This window comes from Bactrocera neohumeralis, chromosome 3 (assembly GCF_024586455.1).
Source record: "Bactrocera neohumeralis isolate Rockhampton chromosome 3, APGP_CSIRO_Bneo_wtdbg2-racon-allhic-juicebox.fasta_v2, whole genome shotgun sequence".
NCBI lineage: Eukaryota > Metazoa > Arthropoda > Insecta > Diptera > Tephritidae > Bactrocera > Bactrocera neohumeralis.
In genome coordinates, this window is record NC_065920.1 from 68,776,780 (window position 1) to 68,801,545 (window position 24,766).

General features: G+C 32.6%; 3 protein-coding genes across 3 annotated transcripts in view; 1 reads left to right on the forward strand and 2 right to left on the reverse strand.

Moving 5' to 3' along the window:
• The window catches only part of LOC126752098 (myosin-VIIa), a 67,206-nt gene extending 49,870 nt beyond the window's left edge, over window positions 1-17,336 (reverse strand). The window contains exons 1-2 of the mRNA XM_050462662.1: window positions 17,270-17,336; window positions 12,145-12,370 (exon numbers count right to left, since the gene is read on the reverse strand). The gene's annotated coding sequence lies outside the window, so the exon portion shown is untranslated. The remainder of the gene's footprint in view (window positions 1-12,144; window positions 12,371-17,269) is intronic.
• A 2,386-nt stretch (window positions 17,337-19,722) lies between these two features.
• On the reverse strand, window positions 19,723-21,428 carry LOC126753016 (transcription elongation factor S-II). The gene is made up of 2 exons (XM_050464106.1): window positions 21,256-21,428; window positions 19,723-21,034 (listed from the first exon to the last, which is right to left on the reverse strand). Exons 1-2 carry the CDS (start codon window positions 21,322-21,324, stop codon window positions 20,120-20,122), a joined length of 984 nt encoding a protein of 327 aa, XP_050320063.1. The 5' UTR covers window positions 21,325-21,428; the 3' UTR covers window positions 19,723-20,119.
• A 476-nt stretch (window positions 21,429-21,904) lies between these two features.
• LOC126754251 (ATP synthase mitochondrial F1 complex assembly factor 2) lies at window positions 21,905-23,115 on the forward strand. Its single transcript, XM_050466256.1, has 4 exons — window positions 21,905-22,080; window positions 22,152-22,459; window positions 22,519-22,699; window positions 22,756-23,115. The coding sequence occupies exons 1-4, from the start codon at window positions 21,999-22,001 to the stop codon at window positions 23,004-23,006; spliced, it is 822 nt and encodes a 273-aa protein (XP_050322213.1). The 5' UTR covers window positions 21,905-21,998; the 3' UTR covers window positions 23,007-23,115.
• Window positions 23,116-24,766: the final 1,651 nt, after the last annotated feature.

Genomic DNA, 24,766 nt, shown 5'->3' on the forward strand with positions numbered 1-24,766 from the left:
GCAAATTTTTCAAAAACAAAATCATTCGCTTTGGACGAGAACTGGTAATAATCATTTGGTGTCAGCTTCGGTAAATAAGGTGAGAGTAAAAGATCTTCTCAACCAAGCTGCCGAAGCTTCTGGCGAGCCACTACCCCTGTGCTGTGGCCTGATATTGCCTCAGAAGGATTATAAGGTGGATCATAACGCGGCTTCCAGTTGAGCAAAATTAACCGCTTCTAAGCGATTGCCTTCTTAAAGGTCCAATTGTTGACAATAGAGGTTCGAATATGAAGTTGGGACGTAAGAGATCGCCTCATAGTTGTTAAAATAATGGATTCTTGTATTTTTCCAAAATGTATTCTGAAATAATAATGAGTAAGTTAAGAAGAACTTCTCAAGACACCTTAATCAATGAACTTTCCATGAGACAGAATTAACAATTCGGTATAAGTAGGACTCTAGTGGCTGTTGTTTATGTGAAAACGAAGTATTATAATTATCATCCATTATTATCGCTACTAAAGTGGACAGAAAACAACCTCCAAATTATGCTGAGGAATGCTATTGAGAGTTCAATTTTGAACCAGATCCGTACCTATAAAGTAGACGCAATCATTGAGAGAGTTTTTCAATCTTTATTTTTAAATCATTAGTACACTATAACATACTATAAAAGGAAATGTTCTGAAAGTTGGCAACCGTTTTGGATACCTCCAAACGTAATATATTTTTATCTTGGAATTCAAGTAATTTAGTCTTCGCTAATTGACGAAATATCACATATACATATATACTTATTAAGTATTGTATGTTCTGGAAGTTTGTCACATATTTATTTTATATGATTTATGAGAATTTGTTTAGTTATGAAACCCTCTGTATGCCCCTTTAATTTTTATACCCTGAACAGGGTGTATTAAATTATTATATCTAGCAAATTGTGAGTTCTAACTATACTACAAAAAAGTTTAGATAGAAATTCCAAGCACGAATTCAATGTACTCATACATTTTTGATTGGATTCGGGACCAGTGCCTGCGCTGACCAATACATTTTATCGATCTTTTCTGATGCAAACCTCTCCTCAGCTAGTTTGATCGTATATTTTGGATAATTATCCCGCTCAAACGACCATTTTATATAAACTTTCCAGGTGGAAAATGGTAACATAATATTATTTATAGATTTACATACACTGTTCAGTCCATGTTGCCATGGATCAAGTTTATTGGACCAGGGTATGAAAAGCAAGCCCATACCATAATACTCAGACCATCATGTTTAAAAGCATTGGTAGTGTACCAGGAATGATATTAAGTGTGTGAAAGGATATACTTTCGGGACCCTGTTTCCCCAAAAAAAGCAATTTTGTTTTATTATACAGGACACATGTTTCTTCGTCAAAAAAAGTACATTCCGGGCACCCTTTATCTGCAAATTGTTCTCAAATAGTCTCCTAAGATTTATACGAGTAGTGACAGTAGAACTTGAACATTTGTTATCATTTTAGAGGGTGCTTAGGGCTTCTTTATTACATTTGGAAGCTGCGTCCCACTATAGCTTCGATTCCCCGTACATTCTGTTTAATTAGCTTAACTACCAACTACCAGGATTCTTGATAGAACAATGTCTTCTTCTACCCAATAAAAAGGAAAAAAAGAATTTGGTGCTGTTCGCAGTAACTCGAACGTATGTATGAAACGATTTTACGCATTTAACGTCGAGATCTTAAATTGAAAGCTTACAAAATACAGCTTGTGCAAGAACTGAAGCCGCTCGACCTTCCAAAGCGGCATCGCTTTACACTATGGGCTCTTGAAATGTTCCAAGAAGATCCGGCGTTTTCGAGCCAAATTCTGTTCAGCGATGAAGCCCATTTCTGACTCAATGGGTATGTATATGTATAAGCAAAATTAGAGACGAAGAGCAACCTAAAGAGATCCAAGTGCTGCCATTTCATCCATTTTAGTATGGTTTGTGGGCCGATGGAATCATCAGTCCATATTTCTTCAAAAATGATGCCAGTGAGAACGTAACCATCAATGGTGATCGCTATCGCGCCATGACAACTGACTATTTCATGTCTGAAAATGAAGCTCATCTGCGATATTTGGTTTTAACAAGACGGCGCCACTTCCCACACATCGCATCAATCAATGAATTCATTAAGAGAACACTTCTATCAGCTGACAATTTAACTTTTTGTTTCGGTCGATTGGCCATTACTATCGTATGATATCACACCCTAAGACTCTTAGACTTTTTCCTGTGGGGATGTATAAAGTCTAAAGTCTTTACGGACAATCCCGTTGTGATTCAGGTCTTGGAGCTAAACATCACACGTGTCATTCGCTATGTAGTTGCCAGTCGAAATGTTCGAACGAGTCATCGAAAATTGGACTCAACGGATGGACCATCTGAGACGTAGCAGCGGACAACATTTGAAAGAGATAATCCTCAAAAAATAAATGCCGAAGATGGTTCTTTTCCCATTAATTTTTAAGTTTCTGTGTTTTTTCTTAAAAAAAGTAGGGAGCCGCGGAATGGATCACATTTTAGCTGTCATGCAAACTGAACAAGTCAACTGCTGAAATATCGGTAAATAGTAGACAAATATGCACATACAGGTATTATATACATACATATATAGATATTTTTGTTTGTATGTATATATGTCTATTTAAATACGTGTGTTTTTCATTAGCGTTTTGCTGGTTGGCATTCATTAATCGCCCCTAACGTTCTCAAGCAACAACACATTCTTTCTATTACTCCAACGAATTTCTCGCGCTTCATTTCTCGTACATTTTTTAGTACTACGCTTAATGTCGTCTATATGTATTGCATATTCACCTGTGCTACCTTTGGATTTTGCTTTCATCTTATATTGTTTATGTGAGGCAGCAGCCAATTTTTTATCTCTCTTCTTTCTTACTTTCCGATTCTTAATGAGTTGTACTTCATTTTAAGGTCGTCAACGCTGTCGTTAAGCTACTTGCTGCTGGCGACTTGGACTTCGTTTCATATAACTTCTGCTGTAGCGTAGATTAAGTAGTTTTCTCAAGAGAGTAATGTGAGAGTGAGATTAGAAGATTAAACGAAAAAGATGAGGAGGAAAATAGAAATAAAAATAATTTGCTTTTCATATGATAAGTTTTGTGATTACACATTGTTTGTCATTTTATAGCAATCGTTTGTTGATTTTGTTGCTGTTTTTGTCTGTTACACGCTGATAATTTGAGCTCAGCTGGCTCACAGCAATAAGATAGTCGAATAAAAAAACAACAAATAAATGAAATAAATGAGTGAACGAACGGCACCTTCGTGTGCACAAACACACACACACTGACAACAGGTACAACAACAAACATCACAACAATCTATCACAGACAGCCAACATTAGCGACACAACAAAAAGTCACAAATGAGCAGCAGCAGCAGCAGCATCCAGCGGCCAAGACTGGCTGTGAGTGAACTCACTGTGCAGTCATCAACTTCACCGCCGCAACAATAACGACAACAAAGTAGTATGAGCCACAACAATGAGACGTGCAACAGCAGCATGTCATCAGTGAAAGTTGAGTGGTGAAATGAAAGAAATGTTTGGTTGACAATTGAGTCGGCTCAGAGGCTGAAGACGAGGCTGCAGACAAGGCTGTGTAGCTGACAACGCTAATGTGCAGCTTTTAGTTGTTTAATGTTGTTGGAATGCGTGTAAACTAACACTGATCACTAATGTTATGGAGAACGATTTTTCTCGATTTTTTTCAAAAAATATTTTTAAAAATTTAAATCCAATATTCTTTTTTAATTCCTAAGCAGATTATTTTATTTGATAACCTAAAAAAAATACTAAAAATTATGATAACTTTTTTCTAAAATTTTTGTTTTCAAGAAATATTTTCCGGATCTAAATAATATCTACATATATGGCGCATTATTGTTTTTTTATAAACTAAAAATTATAACTATATAATTTATTACAATTATTTTCTTATTTTTATGTTCAGAGTTTTTAATGGAATATTGATGTTTTCTATGTATATATAATGTTTTCAAATTTTTTTATTTTATCTTTGTTTTTTTGAATTATTTTTAAATGAAAAATATATGTTCTCTAAGCATTCTGGAAAAAAAAAATAGAAAAAAATATGAAATAGGGACGCTACAAAAGTAAACCAATTGGGACAGCAATCGACGCCATATTTTTTGCCGCTCTTTTGACATTTCTCTTCCGTAAGTTTTGCCATTTCATACAGATATACGCCAACATTTTTTGCCGTCTCTTTAAGACATTTCGTCATCTTCTGACATATCAAGTTTTGAATACACATGCACAGTACAAAATGTTCATCATAGAAAAGATATACGATCCAATCAATTGAGTCAAATCATCTAAAATCGTGACTATCTCGAAAGTCGGCCTACATCCTTACAAGATCAAATTGATTACTCCATAAGTCACCATTACATGCCTAAATAATTACGGTTTGGCCCGGATACGTCATTGGGCCGTACTTCTTCCGTGATGATCAAGACGGGAAAATTACTGTGAATGGGAATCGTTACCGCTAAATGATAATCGAGTGATTTGACGACGTTAGACTCCCCAGCGTTCCACAAAATTAGAATTAGAAACTTTCTTCCGTTACCACAACAATCAAAGCTTCTAACTCAACTTCTATAAACAACTGGCATCCAATAGAATAATTAACTTTAAGGCGTCGATGTCGCTTGGAAAACTCCCACACCATGTAAAGACTAAATTTGCCTAATGCGAAAGCTCACTTACTGCGATTTGCCTCGACCTGGAAGAACCTTGTGAGTACGTAAATACTGGGTTGAGAGCTACTTAAATTCATGTGTATCTCACTCATGCAGTAATAAACCGCAAGGGGACAGCGAAGTTGCCGGAAAGTTAAGTTTGGTACATCTTTAACTATATGCACTACGATCTTAAAATTTTTAAAATTGTCTACCAAAAATATCACGTTTTATCACATGTGACGTGTTAATACGATTACCAGTTTGACTATTCATTAAAATTTCACAGTGTCGCTCCAAATGTTTACAACTGGTCCGCAGTTGCCAGCGCCGTGAACTTTTTTTGCCAGCTCCGTGAAATTTCGTCACTCCCTCTAACCTTACTAATATCTACAAGCTGTATTATTAGATTAAGTTGCTAGTTAGCGCTTATTAGTGAGTAATCTAATATTATTTTTGTATTCTAATTGAAATATTCATCATTCTGCATTAATTTTTCTAATGTTAATTTTATAGTAAATAATTTATTCCCACTTTTAATGCCCTTGATTTTGGTTTCACCTTGAAAACACACTTAGAGATGTGTGCAAATATCTTGTTTGTAGTTTTACCTGCAATTCCAGCTAATTTCTAAATTGTTTGCAAGTCGTTCCCCTGACGTTGGGTAACAAAAAAAATCCCGCTCATATGACTTCATCAAAGCGGCTTAGAGTTGACGTTTGAGAAAAAGCAAAACACCAACACTCGCAGCGGTTACGTATTGAATAGCCGTAAAAGTCATAAAAACATACAATTTACTTGAAAGACATTAAAAACACAAATAACAAAAAAGTCATATGAGTGACAATGGCGTCAATTAAAAAGCAATATGACGCGTAGATTTATTCAAATGCAGGAGAAATAGTTATAAAATGTGGTATTCGTGTATGTTTGTATGTTTGCATCTAGCTGCGATTAGTGTAATTTTGTTGCATTAATAATTATTAAAAGCCTTTGAGCCAGTATCATGTGTACATAACCTCTAACAATTAGTGTGAGCTGTAAGTATTTATACGAGAGTTGCTTTTTATTTGCCGGGATTTTTTAACCCTAGTATTGCAATCTGTCAGCTCAAAGCTTCTTCGTAAATTTTGACATTTTTGATGTCATCCATACTCAGAACGTTTTAACAAACGAGCGCTATTTGTATTGTTTACAGTAACTTTAAATATTCACCTCGGAAAAATAGTGGAATGAAAACGTGAACATTTTGCGAGATTATTTTTTACAACTTTTGACGTGGAGTAACTCAGCAACAGTGGAACGATGAACTTAATGCAATTTTGACGATGAAGTATATATGTATATGAAGTGCTAGCAGAATACTTGTACATGCAATATTGTATAAACATTTGATTGTAGAAAATTTTGTTTCATGTTGGATCCCACACAATTTGTCAATCGCTCTAAAAGAGGCTCGTGTCGTTTTTCGAGTCAAATGATAAAAAAAATACGATAGCCGTGTTTTAAAACACGTCGATGACGTCATGACAGATGATGAATAGTCGAATGACTTCTCTTTATTCGCTATTATAAAAAAATAAACTAAACGATCCACGTTTTTCAATAACTGAAAAGGCAGTTCATGTGTTCAGAATGCATTTTTGGGAGATATTTCAGTTAGGGTGGCAAAATTGTTGGACGATTGGTTCAAACGCATGCAAAAGGGTGTAAAATCTTAACGTAGAATATTTGAAAATGATGAGCGGCTATTTTTGATGATTAGTGTTTTTTTGTTTTTTAAACCCGAAATAGAAAAGGTGACCCTCGTATATACATTATATAACAAGTTTTTCAATAAGAGCGCTGCGAAAGTTTTTTAAATAAAAAAAACGGTTTGGCCAATAAGTCAAAGACCAACCGCTCATTAACCAAGCGACAGTAGGATGATTATCCGAGACATGCTTCTTAGTGGTTTCCGATCAATATAGGATGATCCGAAGTGATCGTCATGTAGTTTTTAATGAACAACTTTAGAAACACCGGAAAAAACTCTTTATTACAACTCTTAAAGCCAGATTTCTAACTTTCGGCAGAGAGTAGAGAAAAAGCCGTTTTTTTGCAGTCAGCCATCAAAATTGAAATATTTGCTTGCGAAGTCGGAAAATGTTGGGGAAATCGATCAGATAATGCATGTCTTCGAGTCCGATTGTCTTGTGAGTACTGTTTCTAATGCCCAGAAACTAAACATTTCACAAACCATTTAAATAGGTTTGATATAAAAAGAAGCTCAAGAATGGGTGACACACGTGTTAACGATGATGAAAAATAGTGGCCGTGGTCGAATCACGGTGTAAAGGGTGACCAAGCCAGGATTGAGGATGGATCAGAAATATTTTGCTGGGATTGTTGGCAAGGAAACATCTACTATGAGCTCTTCTACTCCAGTCAATTTCACAAGATGAAGCGAATTCTTCGCCTGCCACACCCAACTCCTCACCAAGTCTGGTTATGGTGGAAGACAATCCCTATCATATTGGCCAAAGTGGACCATTTTGAGGCGATTGCTTCCTTCAGATATTCCAGTTGACAAAACAGAATGGAAGTATGAATTTGGCTTTATGTGATTGATGGCACTTACTCGTATCATCTCTTGGCATGGTACAAAGTCTTGCTCATCTAAAGTCAAAGAATTTTCCCATCTTTTTGACAATTTATGGCTTCCATCCCAAAAAAAACACGCCTGCTTGGCTACCAAAAATAGTTTAAACCAATTTTTGATATTCTGATCTAATGTAAACCGTATTCCGGTGAAGGCGTTCAGCATCAACCGGAACAAATAACAGATAGTAACGGCAAGCTCGGGGCTATAAGGCAGGTGAGAGAAAACTTTCCAGCCGCTGTTTTCCAAATATCTTTTAACTGGTCTTCTCTTTCAGAAATTTAGTTAACTGACGTTGTCAGGTACTACTGAATATGTTATATAATTAATTGGGAGATTTTCAATATATATTCTCGTATTATCTTTTTCCAGCTTTTTCGCTACTCAAGTGCAAAGTGCATACAAATATGAGTACAAAAATGTAAAATAAATCACTTGTTGATTACATGCAATTAACTACATATGTATAATGAGCGGCTACAAATTACAAAAAATGCAAAGGGTACTCATAACATCTATATATAAATATTACAAATATATGTATATATCTATGTGTACTATATGTATGTTTAGAAAACTTAATCATAATTCAATTTAATTCATAAATAAAGCTATCAGGCCAGTTATGACATAATTTCTGTGCTAAAAATACTATATTTACTAAACACATATATGTACTTATATGTACATACATACATATGTATGTGTGTACTTGTGTGGCCAAGTATTTATGTTACGACTTGCAATTCATTCAATCCGATTTGAAGAGGCAGACAATACGAACAGCTAATTACACTACTTTCCCTATAATACCCAGCAAATTATTTTCGAATACTTATGTACGCGCGTTCAGTGCTTCAAAAGCGTTGACATACATACATATTTACCTGTATATATGCACGTAAGTATTTCGGTGTGTATTAAGTTAAGTATGTTATCAGTTACGATCGGAAATTCACTAAATCTCAGCGCTCAATACGAACAAGTTGTGCAAGAAAGGCAAACAAAAAATACACACAAACATATGCAATAAGTTGTTGTAAACTTGATGTTGTTGTTGTTGCATGAAAGCAAGTAAAACGAAGAAAAATTGCCAGCAATTCCACGACATTGAGGTCAATCGTTGATCATTGTTGTTGTTATTGTTGTAATTGCTGTTAAGCGAAGATGCTTGTAAAAATTAGCAGCTCGTGCATGCGGCTGGAAGAAACGCTCGCAGCAGAATCTAGCACTTAGCACTTTTGCACACACACACACACACACGCGCTCAGACAAAGCAGCAAATGCGGAATTTTTACAAGTGTTTATTGTTGTTTGTTTAGTAAATAAATAAATGTTCACTATGTGTGTAAAAAAAGCTATTAAGTATTGAAAAATCCACAATTCATTAGAGTTTATTTGTTTTTGTTGCTGTTGTTGGTCATTCTTTTGCTGACTTCTTTTATTTGTAGGCTTTTGCTTTTGCTGAGCAAACACTTGCTTTGCTGTTCGTTCTCTATATGCAACTTTTTCATTTTTTTTGAACTCTTTTTTGCAATAACAAAGCGTAGCATTGTAAAAGAGTGGCTAAAAGATCTTTTAAATAAAATTTCACCATTTACCCAAATTTACCGAAGCAATTTAGCGCGCTCAATTTGTAAAGGTAAATGGTGGCGTGAAGAATTTAACCCACAAAATTCTAAATATGTGTGTATGTATGTACTTTTGGAAATGTGAGAACTAAAAAACTATTTAAAGAAATAAAAAAAAATTAAAAAAAAATAAAAAAATTTAAATTAAAAAAAAATAAATTTAAATAAAACAAAATAAAATTTTCAAATAAATAAAACAAAATTAAAATTTTTTTTAATAAAGTTTGAGGTATTTTTTAAAGAAGAAATTTTGTGAGAAATTAATAAATATTAAATAATATATAATAATAGAAAATATAATTGTAATTGAGAGTGAGAAATATAATTACATTGAAATAAGTGAGAAAAATATTTCATTTGGTTTTAAATTTTGGAATTTCAAAAATTTTAATTTCTTTTAAATTATAAAAAATGTTTAAAAAAAAAAAAACAAATTTAAAATTTTCGGAATTGTATTTTTTGAAAATTTTCCCGACGTTTTCGAAGTCCTTAGTGTAATTTTATTAAAAAGTTTTAAAATCGCAATTTTTGTTTAAGTGAGAAATAAATAAATAATTAAAAAGAAGTAAACAAAACCGTTTTAAAATTTTTGACAATTTATAATTTAACCATATTTCCAATATCTTTTAAGTAATTTTGCCAATAAATATTAAAATTGCAATTTTTTGTAAAAAGAAAGAAAAACACTTTTAAATTTTTGAATTTGTTTAAATTGTGTTTTTTTTCAAAAAATTTTCCAATGTTTTCGAAATAATTTTGTGCATAAGCATTAAAATAGTAATTTTTGTAAAAATGAGTAATATTCAAATATTTAAAGAAATGAGAAAAGGCGTTTTCAAAGTTTAGAAATTGTATTTTCTGAAAGTATTTTATATATTTTCCAAGTAAGTATTGTACTTTTCTTACAAAAAATTAAAATCGCAATTTTTGTTTAAGTGAAAAATAAAAACATAAATATATAAATAAGTAAAAACGGCTTTTTAAAATTTATGATTTGAATTAATTAAAAAAAATTGCAATATCTTCCTAGTAATTTTGTCAAAAAATATTAAAACTATAACTTTTGTATAAGTGAGAAATAAATGAAAAAAGCATTTTTAAATTTTCGAAATCTTTGAAATTGTACTTTTTGAGAAAAAATTTCATTAAATTTTTATTTTTTTTATTTTCCATTTTTTCGAAGTAATTATGTAAAAACTACTGAAGATGTAATTTTTGAAGAGAGAAATATAATAATATTTAATTTGTTTAAAAATACTAAAACCGTAATTTTTACGGAAGTTAGAAATGCACAAATATTTAAATTAATAAAAAAATATAATTTTAAATTCTTAAATTTGTATATCTAAAAAAAAAGTATTCCATATTTTCGAAGTATTTTTTTTTTTTGATAAATATAATAATACTTAAATAAGTGGAAAAACATTTTTAAATTTAAACTGTAGTTTTTGAAACCTCCTTAAATATCATTAAAATTTTAATTTATTGCAGTAGAAAAATATAAAGATTGAACATTTCTTTATTTTCATCATGAAAAACTGCTGAGAGCACAAAAAGTGGTGCTAATTATTTTCACTCTGACCTCATTTGACAGTATCAGCTGTTTCGCTGACGTCACAATAGTATTTGTGTACAACAAATGCGGATAATATTTATTCGAAATACTTGTAGTATAAATATGTAAACAAAACTAATAAGTGTTACAACAATGTTGAAATGAAGAAATATACATATACATATATGAAATTCTTTTAAGATGAAAATCTTCTATTTTTTCATTGATATAATTTAAGTAAAAAAATTAAAATTTTTAGTAAAAAAATATGTACATATGCATGTAAGAATATAGTTTTTTCGTTAAAAAAAATTATAATTATAATTTAAAAATATATATGCAATTTATTTCAGTACAAAATATATTTTTTTAGAATTGTTAATTTTATATATTTTTACGCAAGAACCGAAATTTTTTCTAACTTTCGACTCGCGAAAACACTCTCAATTTCAAAGAGGGAACTTCAAGGAAAGTAAGTGGAAAATACTAATTCTGTTGATTCTCAAATCAGTTGACAGTATCAGCTGTTTTTTTCTGAGGTCACATTTGTTAGATTTCTTAATGCCCTCGCTTTTGCGAAAAATCTGTAAAGCAAATAATATATTTTTTATATTATATGCACAGATAATAACTGTTAACAGCGAGATCATTCATTTAGTTTTATTTTTGAAGCAAATAAACTTTTATTAAACCCAAGTTTACTGTCGCCGCCAATTGTAGCACAAAATCACATTTAATGATAGTATTATATGCTCACAGCGTTCACCTTAATGAGGAAGTAAAAGGCATTATTAAAGTGCAATTTTTTGTGGAAGTGTCATAATTCAAAGTTTCATAAAACTTTTGCTGATATTTTACATTGAGATAATGACTGTTTTTATGCGTTTCAAAAGTAAATAAGCTTTAGAAAGGGAAAGATAATAATTACAATAGGCAGGAGCTTATTTTACCCTAAACAGTTAAGTATATGTAAAATAAATGATGATGATCTGAGTCGATATTCGTGAACTAATCCCTTTGATCTCCAAGAAGCTTTTCATTTGTCGAAACTTCTGATATCGCCTTGCTGACCGATTCAAATCAAGATAAAATCTTTTTATACCCTTTTATAAACTCGGCTGCAATTCTCAGAAAGTTTATAAAAAAATAATAACAAATATAAGCGGTGACTAGAATAAAATAAATATAAAAGTGAAGTAAGTGCAAATAAATATTAAAATCCCTGTAAAGATATTTATAAATATTTATTTAATGTATTTTTAAGTATGCTTATATAAATATTCATACAAAATAGTGAATATTTAACACTTCAGATATTAATTATCTGCGTCATTTGTCAAGCGGTATGGAACTCACATTATCATATCGGCAAGGCAAATTTACATACTTAAAAAAAAATATTTTTCTTTTATTTTATGCAAATATGTAATATGCATATATTATTGTTATAAATAGCGAGAAGAAAGTTCTCTGAACCTAGCATTTTACTTTAAATAAAAAAATAGTAATAATAATAATAATAATATACTATTAATTAAACAAAAATAAAATTAATTGTTTTTTAGACTTACATTTATATGTTGTTTTTATTATCCATTAAAGTCAAAGTTAGACTGCTTTCAAAGTGTGAATTGTAGAAGATTTCTTAATTAAGTTTTTAGTTGTGGGATTTTAATTTTTTTAACACAAAACTGCGAATTTTTGAATTTACTGTATTTTGGTGAACACTTTTTTCTACTACTTCATCCAATTGTATGTTTTCTTGTTTGTTTTGTAGTCTCACTTCATTTCACTTTACTTAGTTGTGTAAAGAAATGCATAAGTGTTGACAGAGGTGACCGATAGAACATTAAACGAACGGCGGAATGAAAACAGAACAAACGCGAATAGGAAATATATAAGTAGAGCAAAAAAAAAAAAAATAAATTAAGAAAGTAATAAAAAAAAATTAAAAAAATATGTATGTATATCTGTAATATCTTAAAAACTTGTAGAAAAATTACAATTTTAAAAAATTAAAAATATACATTATTTAAAAATATAGATAACATTAAAGCAAATTTTAAGTTCAAACATAAATAAAAATTTTAAAAACAATATAGAAATTATAAAAAAGTTATTTAAAAAAATTTAAAAGTTTCATATTAATAAATCCAAAATAAATTTTAAAAGCATTAAAAAATTAAATAATACAAAAACTAGATAAAAATCACAGTCATAAAAAATTTAATTAAGCAAAAATATTAAAAAATGTTAATTAAATAATGTACTAAATTAAAAAAAAAGTTTAAAAGCAAAAAAAAAAATAAAAACATTAAAAACACTTAGAAAAAAATTACAATTATAAAATAAATGTAACTTAACTAATATGTATGTATATTAAATATGAAAATTAAAAAAAAATAATAATTAAAGCAAAAACAAAGAAATTAGAAATATAAAATTTTAAAAAGTATAAAAATATTAAAAAAAAAAAATGGAATTAAAAAATAAAACTCAAAAAACAAATTTAAATGGCTAAAAAATAAAATACAACAATTAAAAAAATATATTCATAAAGAAAAAATTAGTAATGCAATTAAAAAAATAAGTAAACAATATAAATTAAATTTAAAAAATATTGAAAAACAAAAATAATAATATTTAAAAGTATAAAAAAATTATGTAAATAAATTAATATAAATAAAAAATAAATTATAAAAATTAATAAAAACATAAAACAAAATTTAAAAATCGAATTAAAAAAATAAATTTCGAAACATAAAAAAGTTAAAATGGCTACAAAACTAAATAAAGTTATTAATGAAATAAAAATGTATACATAAAGAAGAAATTAATAATCCAATTCCAAAAATATAAGTAAAAATTATAAATTTAATTTAAAACCAAACAAATTATTAAATATTTGAAAAAACTCAGAAACGCCAAAAACATATTATAAAAATAAATAAAAACGTAAAAAATTTTCAAAATCGAATTAAAAAAAATAGTAATTCAAAAGATTAAAATAGCTAAATAAATTAGACACAAAAATTAAAAATAGAACTATTAATGAATTAACAAAATATATACGTAAGAAAAAAGTAATCCAAATAAAAAAAGTAAAAAATAAATTAAATTTAATTGAAAAAAAAAAATTAAAACCAAAAAAATTATTTAAAAGTATGAAAAAAATTAGAAATGAAAAAATAAATGAAAAAAAGGTTAAAAAAGTGATTGCAAAATTAAAAATTTAATTAAAAAAAAAAAGCAAATTGAACAAATAATCAAAAATAAATGAATTAAAAAAATAATAACTAATTAATTCAAAAATTAAAAAATAAAATGCATTGAGCTAAAAACTCTAAAAACACCACTCATTCGCAAGCGCACAGAAAGAGGACGCCAGCAAGTAAGGAATGTGGCAAGGCGATTTCCGGTTTTCGTTTGTTCCAGCAGAAGTGCTATGGTTTCGCAAACAAAAACAACAATAGCGCTATAGATAACAAGCAGCTACAACAAACAACAACAAGTAGTGATTGTAAACAGCTAATACACGCATATGTAAGTATGTATGTGTATTACATATGTACAAATGTATGTTTGCCTACAGTCCCGCAACCATTGAGGAACGTGCACAATTATGGCATGAATCCCGTTGTGCCACAACACAACTGAAGTAACAACGACGACGACGACAGCAACTCCAAGCCGCTATAGTAGCAAGCGCAGCAAATGCGCAAAAACAATGCAGAGCAGCTGCAATTGCAAGCAACTCTTTCACTGTTGCAACAACCAGCCGGTGTTGTTGTTAGTTTGTTTTATTCAATATTGTTGCTATGGCTTTGCCACTGCGGCAAGCATAAACGACGGTGAAGCGAAACTTGCAATCAGCGGCAGTAAAAGGCAGACAACCGGCTGCAAGTGTGTGCATATGTGTGAATGCATATACTTACATACATATGTATATATATAGTACATACATATGTACATGAGCAGGTCTCATGCATGCAATATAGGGATGACGGCAGCAAGCAGTTATGTAGATATCGTCTTGCACCTGTGCGCGGTGGCTGCGCGCATGCGTAGGAATGTCATACAGGCAACTTGCACAACAACAAGAACAAATAGAAAGTAGCTACATATACACATACACACACACACATGTTATTTATGTATACAGTGGCGTTGGAAATGCAAATTGTGCAAGGAAATTTTAATTTTTTACTTTCCTGCTGACTTTGCAACGCTTTAACTTGGACTTGCAGCACGCAAACTGCAGCCACTTGCCGCAGCTCGCACAATACCTATGTACTTTACTTTCATGCATTGCGCTTATTCCGTGCGCTATCACTGTTAATACCGCTGCCTAGCGGTTTTGCTTCAGCGCACGCGCCTCGGCGTTCAACTTTTTTCGCACTCTACAGTCGCCGCGCAGCTTCAGTTAGTCTGACTTTTGCAACGTACTCTTATTATTATTGGAAAAGTTTACTTTTTATACGCTGAAATGATCAGCGTGACGAACTGAGGCGTTTTAGCCATATTCGTCTGTCTGTCCGTACGTTAGTATATAAGCGAACTTGTCCCACAGTTTTTGTGATATCTTTCTGAAATTTTGTACACGTTATTTTTTTCTCAAGACATTGAATATTTGATAGAACCGTCGAAATCGTACCACTATAGCATATAACTGCCATACAAACTGACCGATCATAATCAAGTTGTTGTATGGAAAACTTTTTCATTTGACAAGATATCTTCACGAAATTCGGCATGAATTATTTTTCAAGTGAACGCTACAATTTCCGAACATAATTTTCGGATCGTACCACTATATCATATAGCTGCCATACAAACTGGCCGTACAAAATCAAGCTAAAGATGTTGTTATACCCTTTTCTGCTATTTAGCTGTATTAGAGCTTTTCTGTCGCCGAAGTTGAAATTTTTTCTTGTTTTGTTATCATTCAGCTTCTCGTAACTGCTATTCCGTCAGCTTGCTACAGCTGCGCAGTCTCTTAAACTTTTCGTTTGGATTTTGCTAGTTGCCGCTCGTTGCCCCTTACTGGTGCTGTCTGCAGCTCAGCTTATTATTATACTTTTTTAGCTGCTTCTTCGTTATTTGTCTGTGCTTTTGCTGTTTGTTACATCTGTTGCCTAGCTGCTTTTACGACTGCGACTGTTGGTCGGCTAGTCGCGCTCTTCTGCGCTGCGACTTGCTAGAAAATTTTCACCGCAATGCTTTTACTAACTTTTGTTGTTGTTTACTGCTGCCGTTAAAACTAACTATGTTGCCATTATATTTGCTTGCTTGCCTCTTTCGGTTTCTTGTCTGCCTTTTCCCTTTTCCCCTCCCCGCCTACTTAATGGTAGCACTATTCTGTTTGTTACTGTTTTCCGCGTCGTCTATCTGAAGGTGAATGCACTGAAATCATTTGCACGTCGCGTTTGCCGTTTTATAAAAGTAGCAATCAACTTTTGCAGCGTGTTGCATGTACATATACTATATATATTGTATATATTTTTTTTTATAGGTCACTCTCTAGTTAGTAGAAGTTTGCACGTTTGTATTCTAATTTTTAAAATTTTTCGTTGTTTGGTCTGCGCTTTGGTCTGCTTAGATACTCTGCGACAATTTTCGGATCCACTTAGTGTTTGCTTGCACAGGAACCGGGAACTGAGAACTGGTTACATAAATTAGGTCAACATGCATCTACTGACTACGTATAGTCAGAGTCGTCAGTCAATAACTGGAGCCATTCAGTCACCAACTTGAGTCAGTCAGTCACCAACTTGAGCCATTCAGTCACCAACTGGAGCCAGTCAGTCACCAAGGCGCTACGATCAGCCACCAACTTGAGCTATTCAGTCACCTACAGAAGCTAGTCAGTCACCTACTGAAGCCAGTCAGTCACCAACTTGAGCTATTCCGTCACCAAGTTGCACCAGTCACTCACCTACAGCTAGTTAAACATAAACAGTTAGCCGCTGTCACATCCAGCTTCTAGTTTCTGTCAATGTGGCTCACAAAATTTGTCTGCGTCTGCGTTTCCACCAAATTTTTTATTATGCAAATTTTTCAAACTTCTCTTCGGCTTTGCGTCCCCACCGTTCTCTAGTTAGTGCACGAAAGTTTTTAAGTTTTTAAACCACAATTTACACTTTATTCTTTATTTTAGTTATTTCTTTGTTGTTGTTTAATTTCATTATGTTTATTTTTGTAATTTGCATTTCTATCTTCATTCATTCGAATGCTAAAGAAAATACTAAAAAATAATAAAAAAGCAAAACAAAAAAACAAGCGCTCGGCAGCACAACGTTTCTAGACGACAGCTATAAATACCTCGCTACAACAAAAACTCAGCAGCTTTGTGCCAATAGTAACATTAAGCCGCTGCTCATACAAAAGTAGCTTCGAATCTTCGCTGCTTCACAATCTTCACCGTCATAAACGTATTTTTTTTAACGAAAATCATTTAGTACGTGTAAATATATTAAGTGTGTATGTGTGTGTATTAAATTCTGCTGCCACACTTAGCCGTACTTCTTTGTTTTCTATACCACACACACACACACGCATTCTTTTCACATTCTCTCCACACTACACTGCACTTTTAGCCAATTTCTAACCATTCGCCAGCGAATGCTTGTGTTTGTATGTGTGCGTTTTATTATATGCTCTTCGGTTTTTTGTTGTTTTTTCACTGCTTGCTGTTACCTTCTTTAGCACTTGTTGTTTTCCGAGCCACGTACTAAGTATTCCGTTTCGCACAACCTCAACCGACGACAGGTAAACGCAGACTGACTTTGGCACTGAACCGATACTCAGCTACTACTCGTCCAATTGGTTAGCCCCGTTGCAGCACCCACTCCGCTATTGTCCATGCCGTCACTACGAAGACCACGAGCACTACTACTAACAACACGACAACAACAACTTCTACTACGCGTATTAATGCCATCGTAGGTGCTCGTGGCTTTGTATGCCCGGCTTCATGATCATCATTGTGTCGTTTGTTGTTGTAGCTGTGCGCTCCTAATCAACAGTTTGGCGCTTTTACAGTTGTTGTTGTTGTTAATACGTTTTTTGTTTGAGAATTGTTGAGAACACCCAAAACGGGTAAGAAGAGAAACCGGCAAAAGCCACTATGGTGTTCCCAGCGGAGCAGTGGAGTTGCAGAAATGAATGAATATGCCAACGATTTGAGATTAGCGGTTTTATAGAAGTAACCGGATTTGATGGAGAAAATAACATTATTTTTTCGAGCTGCTTGTAGTCGCGTACGCTAAATGATATAAAGTATAAAAGACTCGAAGGGCTTAGAGAAATACATATATATGTATCCACTTGCAAGTTCTAGCCGTTTCGAGGAAGTTTTCTTCACCGACTCTGAAAACATCGTTTTGAGAAAAACATGTTTAAAGTTATGGAAACCGATTACACTAAATAAAAAATAATTACAAATTCGCTCATATATCCCAAACTCCCACGACGTAATAAGGGAGTTTGGAGTAGGTTAGATTTAGCGGATTGAAGTTCCGCACCCCACCTTTTGATCCAAACTCCAAATTATAGTTTGGAAGGCAATAATGTATTTCTGAAGGAAACCTGCACCTGGAAACCCTTAAAAAACGTTAAAGAGCCTACATAGCCTAAACTAATGTTATTTTTGAAAAGAATGGAATATTTGTTAAGAAACACGCGTTAGAAGATATTGTCCGTATAAAGATCAACGGTCGAAAAAAAATTTTATATTTAAAAAATGGCGGCGTTTAAAAACAATTGAACATTACTCGAAATTTGGTTGATCAGATTAAAAAAACTGGAAGATCATTGTATGGAGAACTATGTATAAAAAGAAAATTAATAAAATTTTTATTTATCTCCCGGTAATCACTCAATCATATTTGGAAAAAGTAGTTTTGAGAAAAACGCGTTGAAAGATAAACTGATGGAACTGATTGAAATTAACCGTTACATTTAAGATTGCTGGAACTCAAAAACTGTTCGAGATCACGATTTAAAATTTTATTATGTTATTTTTAAAGGTTAGGTTAGCTTTATTGGGTGGTCTAGATATCGGACTTAGACATACAGTCCTTTTTAAAGGTATAACTATCGAAATACGAAAGAGAGAAAAAGAAAATTCTATTCTAATTCTATCAAAAGATTTTTAACTCATGTGTAAATGGTTAGTTGCTGATATACCAGACTTAAGCCGGATAAAATTCGGGTTGATTCACGTAATTTGCCTCGCGAATCTAGAGTGACTTTTCCGTAACCGACATAGCAAATATATGTATGTATGTTCCATCATCTCATCTCACACCCCTCTCCCTATGGTCCAAATTTTTTACAACACGTATCCTGGGTCTCCCGTTAGATAATCGTAATTGCAATTAGCTAACGACTTGACACCCAAACGGGGTTTTGATAATCAAGCTTCCAGTAACCGAAACGGTGTGAGAAAACCACCCAAAGGCACCAGTCCGACTTTTGCCTAACGAAGAGCTCAGTAGAAAGGAATATTAAAACTTATTACTTACTGATCCCAAAAGGGTTAGATCCTCGAAATAACTGCCCTTGCCCGGATAAGTTTGGGGTCGATTCCGTTCGCGTAGAACCGGCTGTTGTGGCAACTGCAATTGCTCTAGCGTTCTAGATATTGTAGCAGCTTAAACTCTTATGTACCTATCCATAAATTTCATACAAAATGTATACATACATATAAGTATGTCCTGCATGCAATGTGTCCTCGCATTACATTCTTCACCTCTTTGCATGCTCAATGAAATCAACAGACTTAACAGGCCTCTCCTCATGGTACGAACTCGTCGAAACTCAGTTAACTCATTGCTTTACCAAAGCAGGGTCTGTATAACCGTTACAACAACAACAGGATTTAAACAATATTCGGAAGTGAAACAACACCAACAACAGATAAGGCACATGTTTACCATACACCATTTTATTTTTTCTCCACTATTAAAAATAATAATGTTTATTGTCACGTCACTTTGTACTTACCCGTTTTTAATACAGCCGTAATACGTTTAAAATTTTTTAAGTGCTTAAAAAATTCATTCGAAATTAGAACATGTCGTTTATATCTAAATTATTTAATCCTTTTGGATAGAAATAATTTTTTTTTGTTTGCAGAAAAAAAGTCATTATAAATTTTAATCATAATTTAATTACTTAAAATTACATTTATTTACTATCTTTTCCTATTTGAAGTAATTGCGTAAAAATTTTTGTTTCGAAAATCATTCCATAAATTTCCTTTTTATCAATACCACAGACAGCTGATATCAACCGCAACACATGTAAAGAGTAAATAAAATGTGCCACCATTTTAAATTAATATTTTTATGCTTTAATTTTAATTGAAGCTTTATAATTAATTATATATATTAATAATAAAAAATAAAACAGTAATTTTCACAAAGTACGTAGATACTGCGTAGCATTTTTGTTGTTTGTAAATAAAATTTTAACTCATATATTAATAAGTAAATCTTTTTAAGAAGAAAATGACTGCCTTTTAGTAAAAACCGAGTACTGCCTTCAGCAGAACTTCCAACGATTACCACACTCGTTGCACATGACAAATGTTGTCATAGGTTCATCGGAGGAACGTGTCTGTAATTGATTATATGTGCAGTTACGTTTCTTACATTTACCGCATTTAAGCAGATCGGTCTTTGTGCCCTGTACTGTAGCCAACTGAGCGTCATTAATAGCTTCTTTAACGAATTTCTCGCGTAATTTCTTCATTTCATCACTAGCCATTTCTTCCGGCGTCATACGCGCTAATTGTTGTGCCGTAACGGCACCGCACATATAATTACTACGTAAGGTGGGATTCTTGGCATCTTTCAAGTTTGCTACGCGCGAACGTACACGATTTTTGTATTTCATGTCAGTATTTTTAAATTCCATATAAATTGCCTCCTCCAATTCGGTGGCCATATCTTCCGGTTCTGGACAACCTTCCGGCACTTCACCAACCTTAAGCGCATTACAGAGCATTTCACGGCACTTTAGGCGTACAGCATCGGTTAAACCGCCAGTGCTAGGAAACGTTGATTGCACTGGTCGACGTTCGTCTTTTGCCGATGATGATGAACTCGAATTGGACTTTTTCTCGTCGTCACGCTTTTTATCTTTAGATGAACTTGACGAACTCTTCTCTTTATCCTTACTAGATGATGAAGAATTCGATTTGCTACTTGACGATGATTTAGACACATTATTGCTAGCAGACGACTCTTTGGTGCTACTGCCACTTGAACCACCCGGCGCGGCAAGAAATCTTTTCCAATTTTTAATTAATGTTTTAGCCAATGCAATCACTTCCTCATCTTTGCTACTCTTACGCAGCTCATTTACAGTCATACCAATGCGCGTTTTGGTTAAAATATCCAAATTGATATTGAGTGTTTGCAATGCCTTCAGCAAATCCAATGCTTGCTCTTGTCCCTGAAATATAATTAATCCAATTAGGACATTAATTTCACTTATGCTGAATTTAAAGTTTATATGTTTTTAAGTAAATTAATACAGCTACTGATAGGCATAACTACGTTAGCGCGCGCATTTTAGTAACAGCCCCTCAACACAACAGATATGTTTGTAACACATACTCCCGGGCGGTAAGAACCGCTTAGCCTAAACAGCACCACTGTACTTTATTTACTTACCGTGCCATCATTCGACGTAATCTTCTGCATTTTCTTCTGTATTTTGAATACTTCTTCTTCAACGCTCATTTTTGTAAATTATTTAATATGTTTTACGCAAAATCGTTAACTTTATATTTCTAGCACAAAATTTTCGGTATATCCTCCACTAACCAAGCTGTATTTTTTCATTAAAATATCCTAGTAACATTGGTTGCGGTTCTATTGGGCAGAGGAAATTTCGGATGATAAAATAGCGTTGCCGGATCAAAGAGTTTATTAAAAACTTTATGTTTAACGTATGTATTGAGATAAAGATACTTATAAATTAAAATTACCTATGTGATAACCTTAACTGCAGATTAGTGACATAATAAAGGTACGTGTGTCCTAATGTGATTACATATATGTAATGATTGATTTCATATGTGAATTAAATTTTTGCTTTATTTTGTGACTTCGAAAATTTACTAAAAATCGTTTTAATGTTTTCTTTATATTATTTGAAATTGAAAATTTAATTTTACATCTAAAATATATTGCAAACTTAGAAGTTAACATAGGCGGTATACAAATATTATCCTTGAAAATTTCCCTACGATTTTCCAAACGCATTAATACAATGCAACCCTGTATGCAAAGTTAATTCAAACAGCTGTTCTTTATCATTTTCGTGTGTTTAGGCTTATTTTGACCGGTGCTTTGATTCTTTCGTAACTTTGTTTTCCTTAAAATATTTATCACATAAAATTGGAAATACCAATATGAATAATTTATATAAATTATTACGAAAGCCGGCCACAACACTTTTCGGTGTGGCACAGTCGATGCCGAAACGGTTTTACGGTAAATAAATTACTTTCAAAATGGCGTTTCCTGCATAGGTTGTTTTAATTTCCTCTATCCTCTAACTGTAGCCGCGCCGCCAAAACGTTTCTATAAGAAAACTTCAGTACTGTATAATGACGGCAAATATGAAGTTACGCTGGATAGTCGAAAGTTGAAGACACCAAATGGCACATTGTTCACAGTGAAAAGTGAGCCGCTAGCAATAGCTGTGGCCACCGAATTTGATGCACAAAAGGAGCATATTGAACGTTCCAAAATGCACTTGTCTGCATTGTGCTTCACCGCACTAGACAATCCCAATCGGCACACAAAAACGGATATGGTGAATTATATACTCAATTATATTGCGACGGACACTGTACTCTTTCAATACGATGTGAGTACTGCTCTGCTATTGTTTAAATCTTTATAATGTGGTGAATATTACAATTTTAGGATGAAAAAGAATTACATGATTTACAACGCGCCGAATGGGATCCCGTAATACAATGGTTCAATGAGCGCTACGGCACAAATTTAGAAAAAACTATGGTTATGTCGCCACCAAATGTGAGCGCTGACGATAAAGCGAAAGTTTCGAAATACTTGCTGTCGCACAGTGAAGACGTGCTATTTGGTGAGTGCAGCTACATACCTTTACTAATTAGTTATGCCTAACATTTTAACTTATAGGCTTCATCTACGCGGTGGACACCTTAAAATCCGTTTTACTAGCATTCGCTGCAATCGATCAGCGCTTAAGTGTTGATAAGGCTGCTGCTTTGTCCCGTCTCGAAGAAGAATATCAGGCGAAATTTTGGGGACGCGTTGAATGGGCGCATGATCTAAGTCAACAAGAGTTACAAGCGCGCCTAGCAGCCTCTGTGCTCTTTGTGCATCTCAATCGTTCTGAACATTTTGTTAAGGAAAAGTTAATTGTTTAAATAATTTGTGTTGAAGTATGAGAAAGTTGTATGTTAGCTTATGTAGCTGAGTGTGCCTGAAAAAGTTATATTAATAAAATATAAACTCCGCGCAGCAATATCAAGAGTACATGTCAACAATATAATGAGTACTTCGTCAGTGTGCAGCAGTAAAGTATTCAAGTAATCAAAGATTTTTTGTCAAGAATATTAACAATATATAATTTATTGCAGTGTGGTGAGTTTTTTTTGAAGTTTCATTATTATTATTATTTTTTAATTTCGTGTCTACATAACTGAGTGAATAATTAAGAGTGAAACTGAAGATAAACTGTTTCCGCGGCAGTCGTGACAACGTAGGTATGTAGAACAGAGAGGGATTTTTTCCGGCCAAGCATTGGCGACTCGACAGTATTCCTCCAAATTACTTCCGGGATTTTTTCTGCAACTGCAACAACACAAATAATAAGGGTGCAAAAGAGTTTGTTTATAAATTGAGTGCGACAAAAACAAAAATTAGCAAAAATTCGGGGTAGATTACAGTTTAAGATAGCGCTATAGTCTCAGAACAAATTGTTGAGTTCGGACAACTACTTTCTACCATGAAAACTGTTCGATGGGATATCAAGTTCTTGTATGAACAACTTCTTTATTTGTTATAATATCTTCACGATATTCAGCACAGGGTATTTTCTAAAGCAACGATTCAAACTCCAAACAAATTGTTCTGATCGGACCACTATAGCATATAGCTGCAATAAAAAGTGTACGATTAAACTCACCGTTCCACGGACAGTTGGGTCTAAGTAACCTAAAGGCACCTGGATTTTTATCCAGCCTAGAACTAACAACTCGGCACCATTCCTCGAAATTAATTTAATAATGTTTTCTGTCGCTACAACAACAAGAACAAGCAAACTCAAGGCTTTGCATGGAACTTTTTTTAAGTATTATTGCTTTGCTGCAGCCGAGGCTAACATTTTATTCTTGTTGTTTCCTGATTTTGCTCTAAAATCTAATCTCTTAAATTTTTCTACAAATAAAAAATAGAGTACAACAAACAATAATTTATATTTGCGTATGCTTTCGACCGAAGTTAACATTTTATTCTTGTTGTTTGCTGATTTTGCTTCTAAAATCTCTTAAAAATTTCCACTAATAAAAAATAAAGTACAACAACAATAATTTATATTTGCGTATGCTTTCGACTTTATTTAAAAATAATTGTAAACATAATTTTGCCAATTTATTTTATTTGTCTCATTCCGTGCTCCCCCTATATGTATTTCCCCCAAACTTCGCTTGCCATATTATTGTTTTTTAAATTGCTTATTGCAATATAGCGTTAAATTAATATTATTTTTTTTATAATTTTTGTTGTTGTATTTGTCTTCAATAATATTTTCATACATTTATTCGGCCTATTGCAGTTGCGATTTGATTTATTTGCAAGAATTTTTTTTGTTTTAATATCTTTTGCTCAATAATTCTTTATTCGCTTAATTTAATTTAAATGTTTTTTGTTTTGATTCTCTTCATTAGTCACTTAAGTATGCTAATTATTGAAATTGTTCTTTTACATAAATAACAATGCGTTCGCTTTGGTCTTTTCTTCAATTTATAACTTTATTTAAACACTAATGTTGCGTATTATAAAAAAATCGTAATTGTTAATGTTTATTGTTTTGGTTATGCCATTTTTTAATTGCTGTTGCCGCATAATTTTGTTTTATTTATTTTCTTTGTTGCAATAAATATAATTCACGCACGTGTGTATGTAT

Bases quoted from the DNA above. Each gene is read 5' to 3' on its own strand.
- LOC126753016 (XM_050464106.1), bottom strand. From the start codon at position 21,324: ATGAGCGTTGAAGAAGAAGTATTCAAAATACAGAAGAAAATGCAGAAG. The intron at 21,035-21,255 runs GTAAGTAAATAA...ATTATATTTCAG, and splicing joins TTACGTCGAATGATGGCACG to GGACAAGAGCAAGCATTGGA.
- LOC126754251 (XM_050466256.1), top strand. From the start codon at position 21,999: ATGAATAATTTATATAAATTATTACGAAAGCCGGCCACAACACTTTTC. The intron at 22,081-22,151 runs GTAAATAAATTA...CTCTAACTGTAG, and splicing joins GATGCCGAAACGGTTTTACG to CCGCGCCGCCAAAACGTTTC. The intron at 22,460-22,518 runs GTGAGTACTGCT...TTACAATTTTAG, and splicing joins CTGTACTCTTTCAATACGAT to GATGAAAAAGAATTACATGA.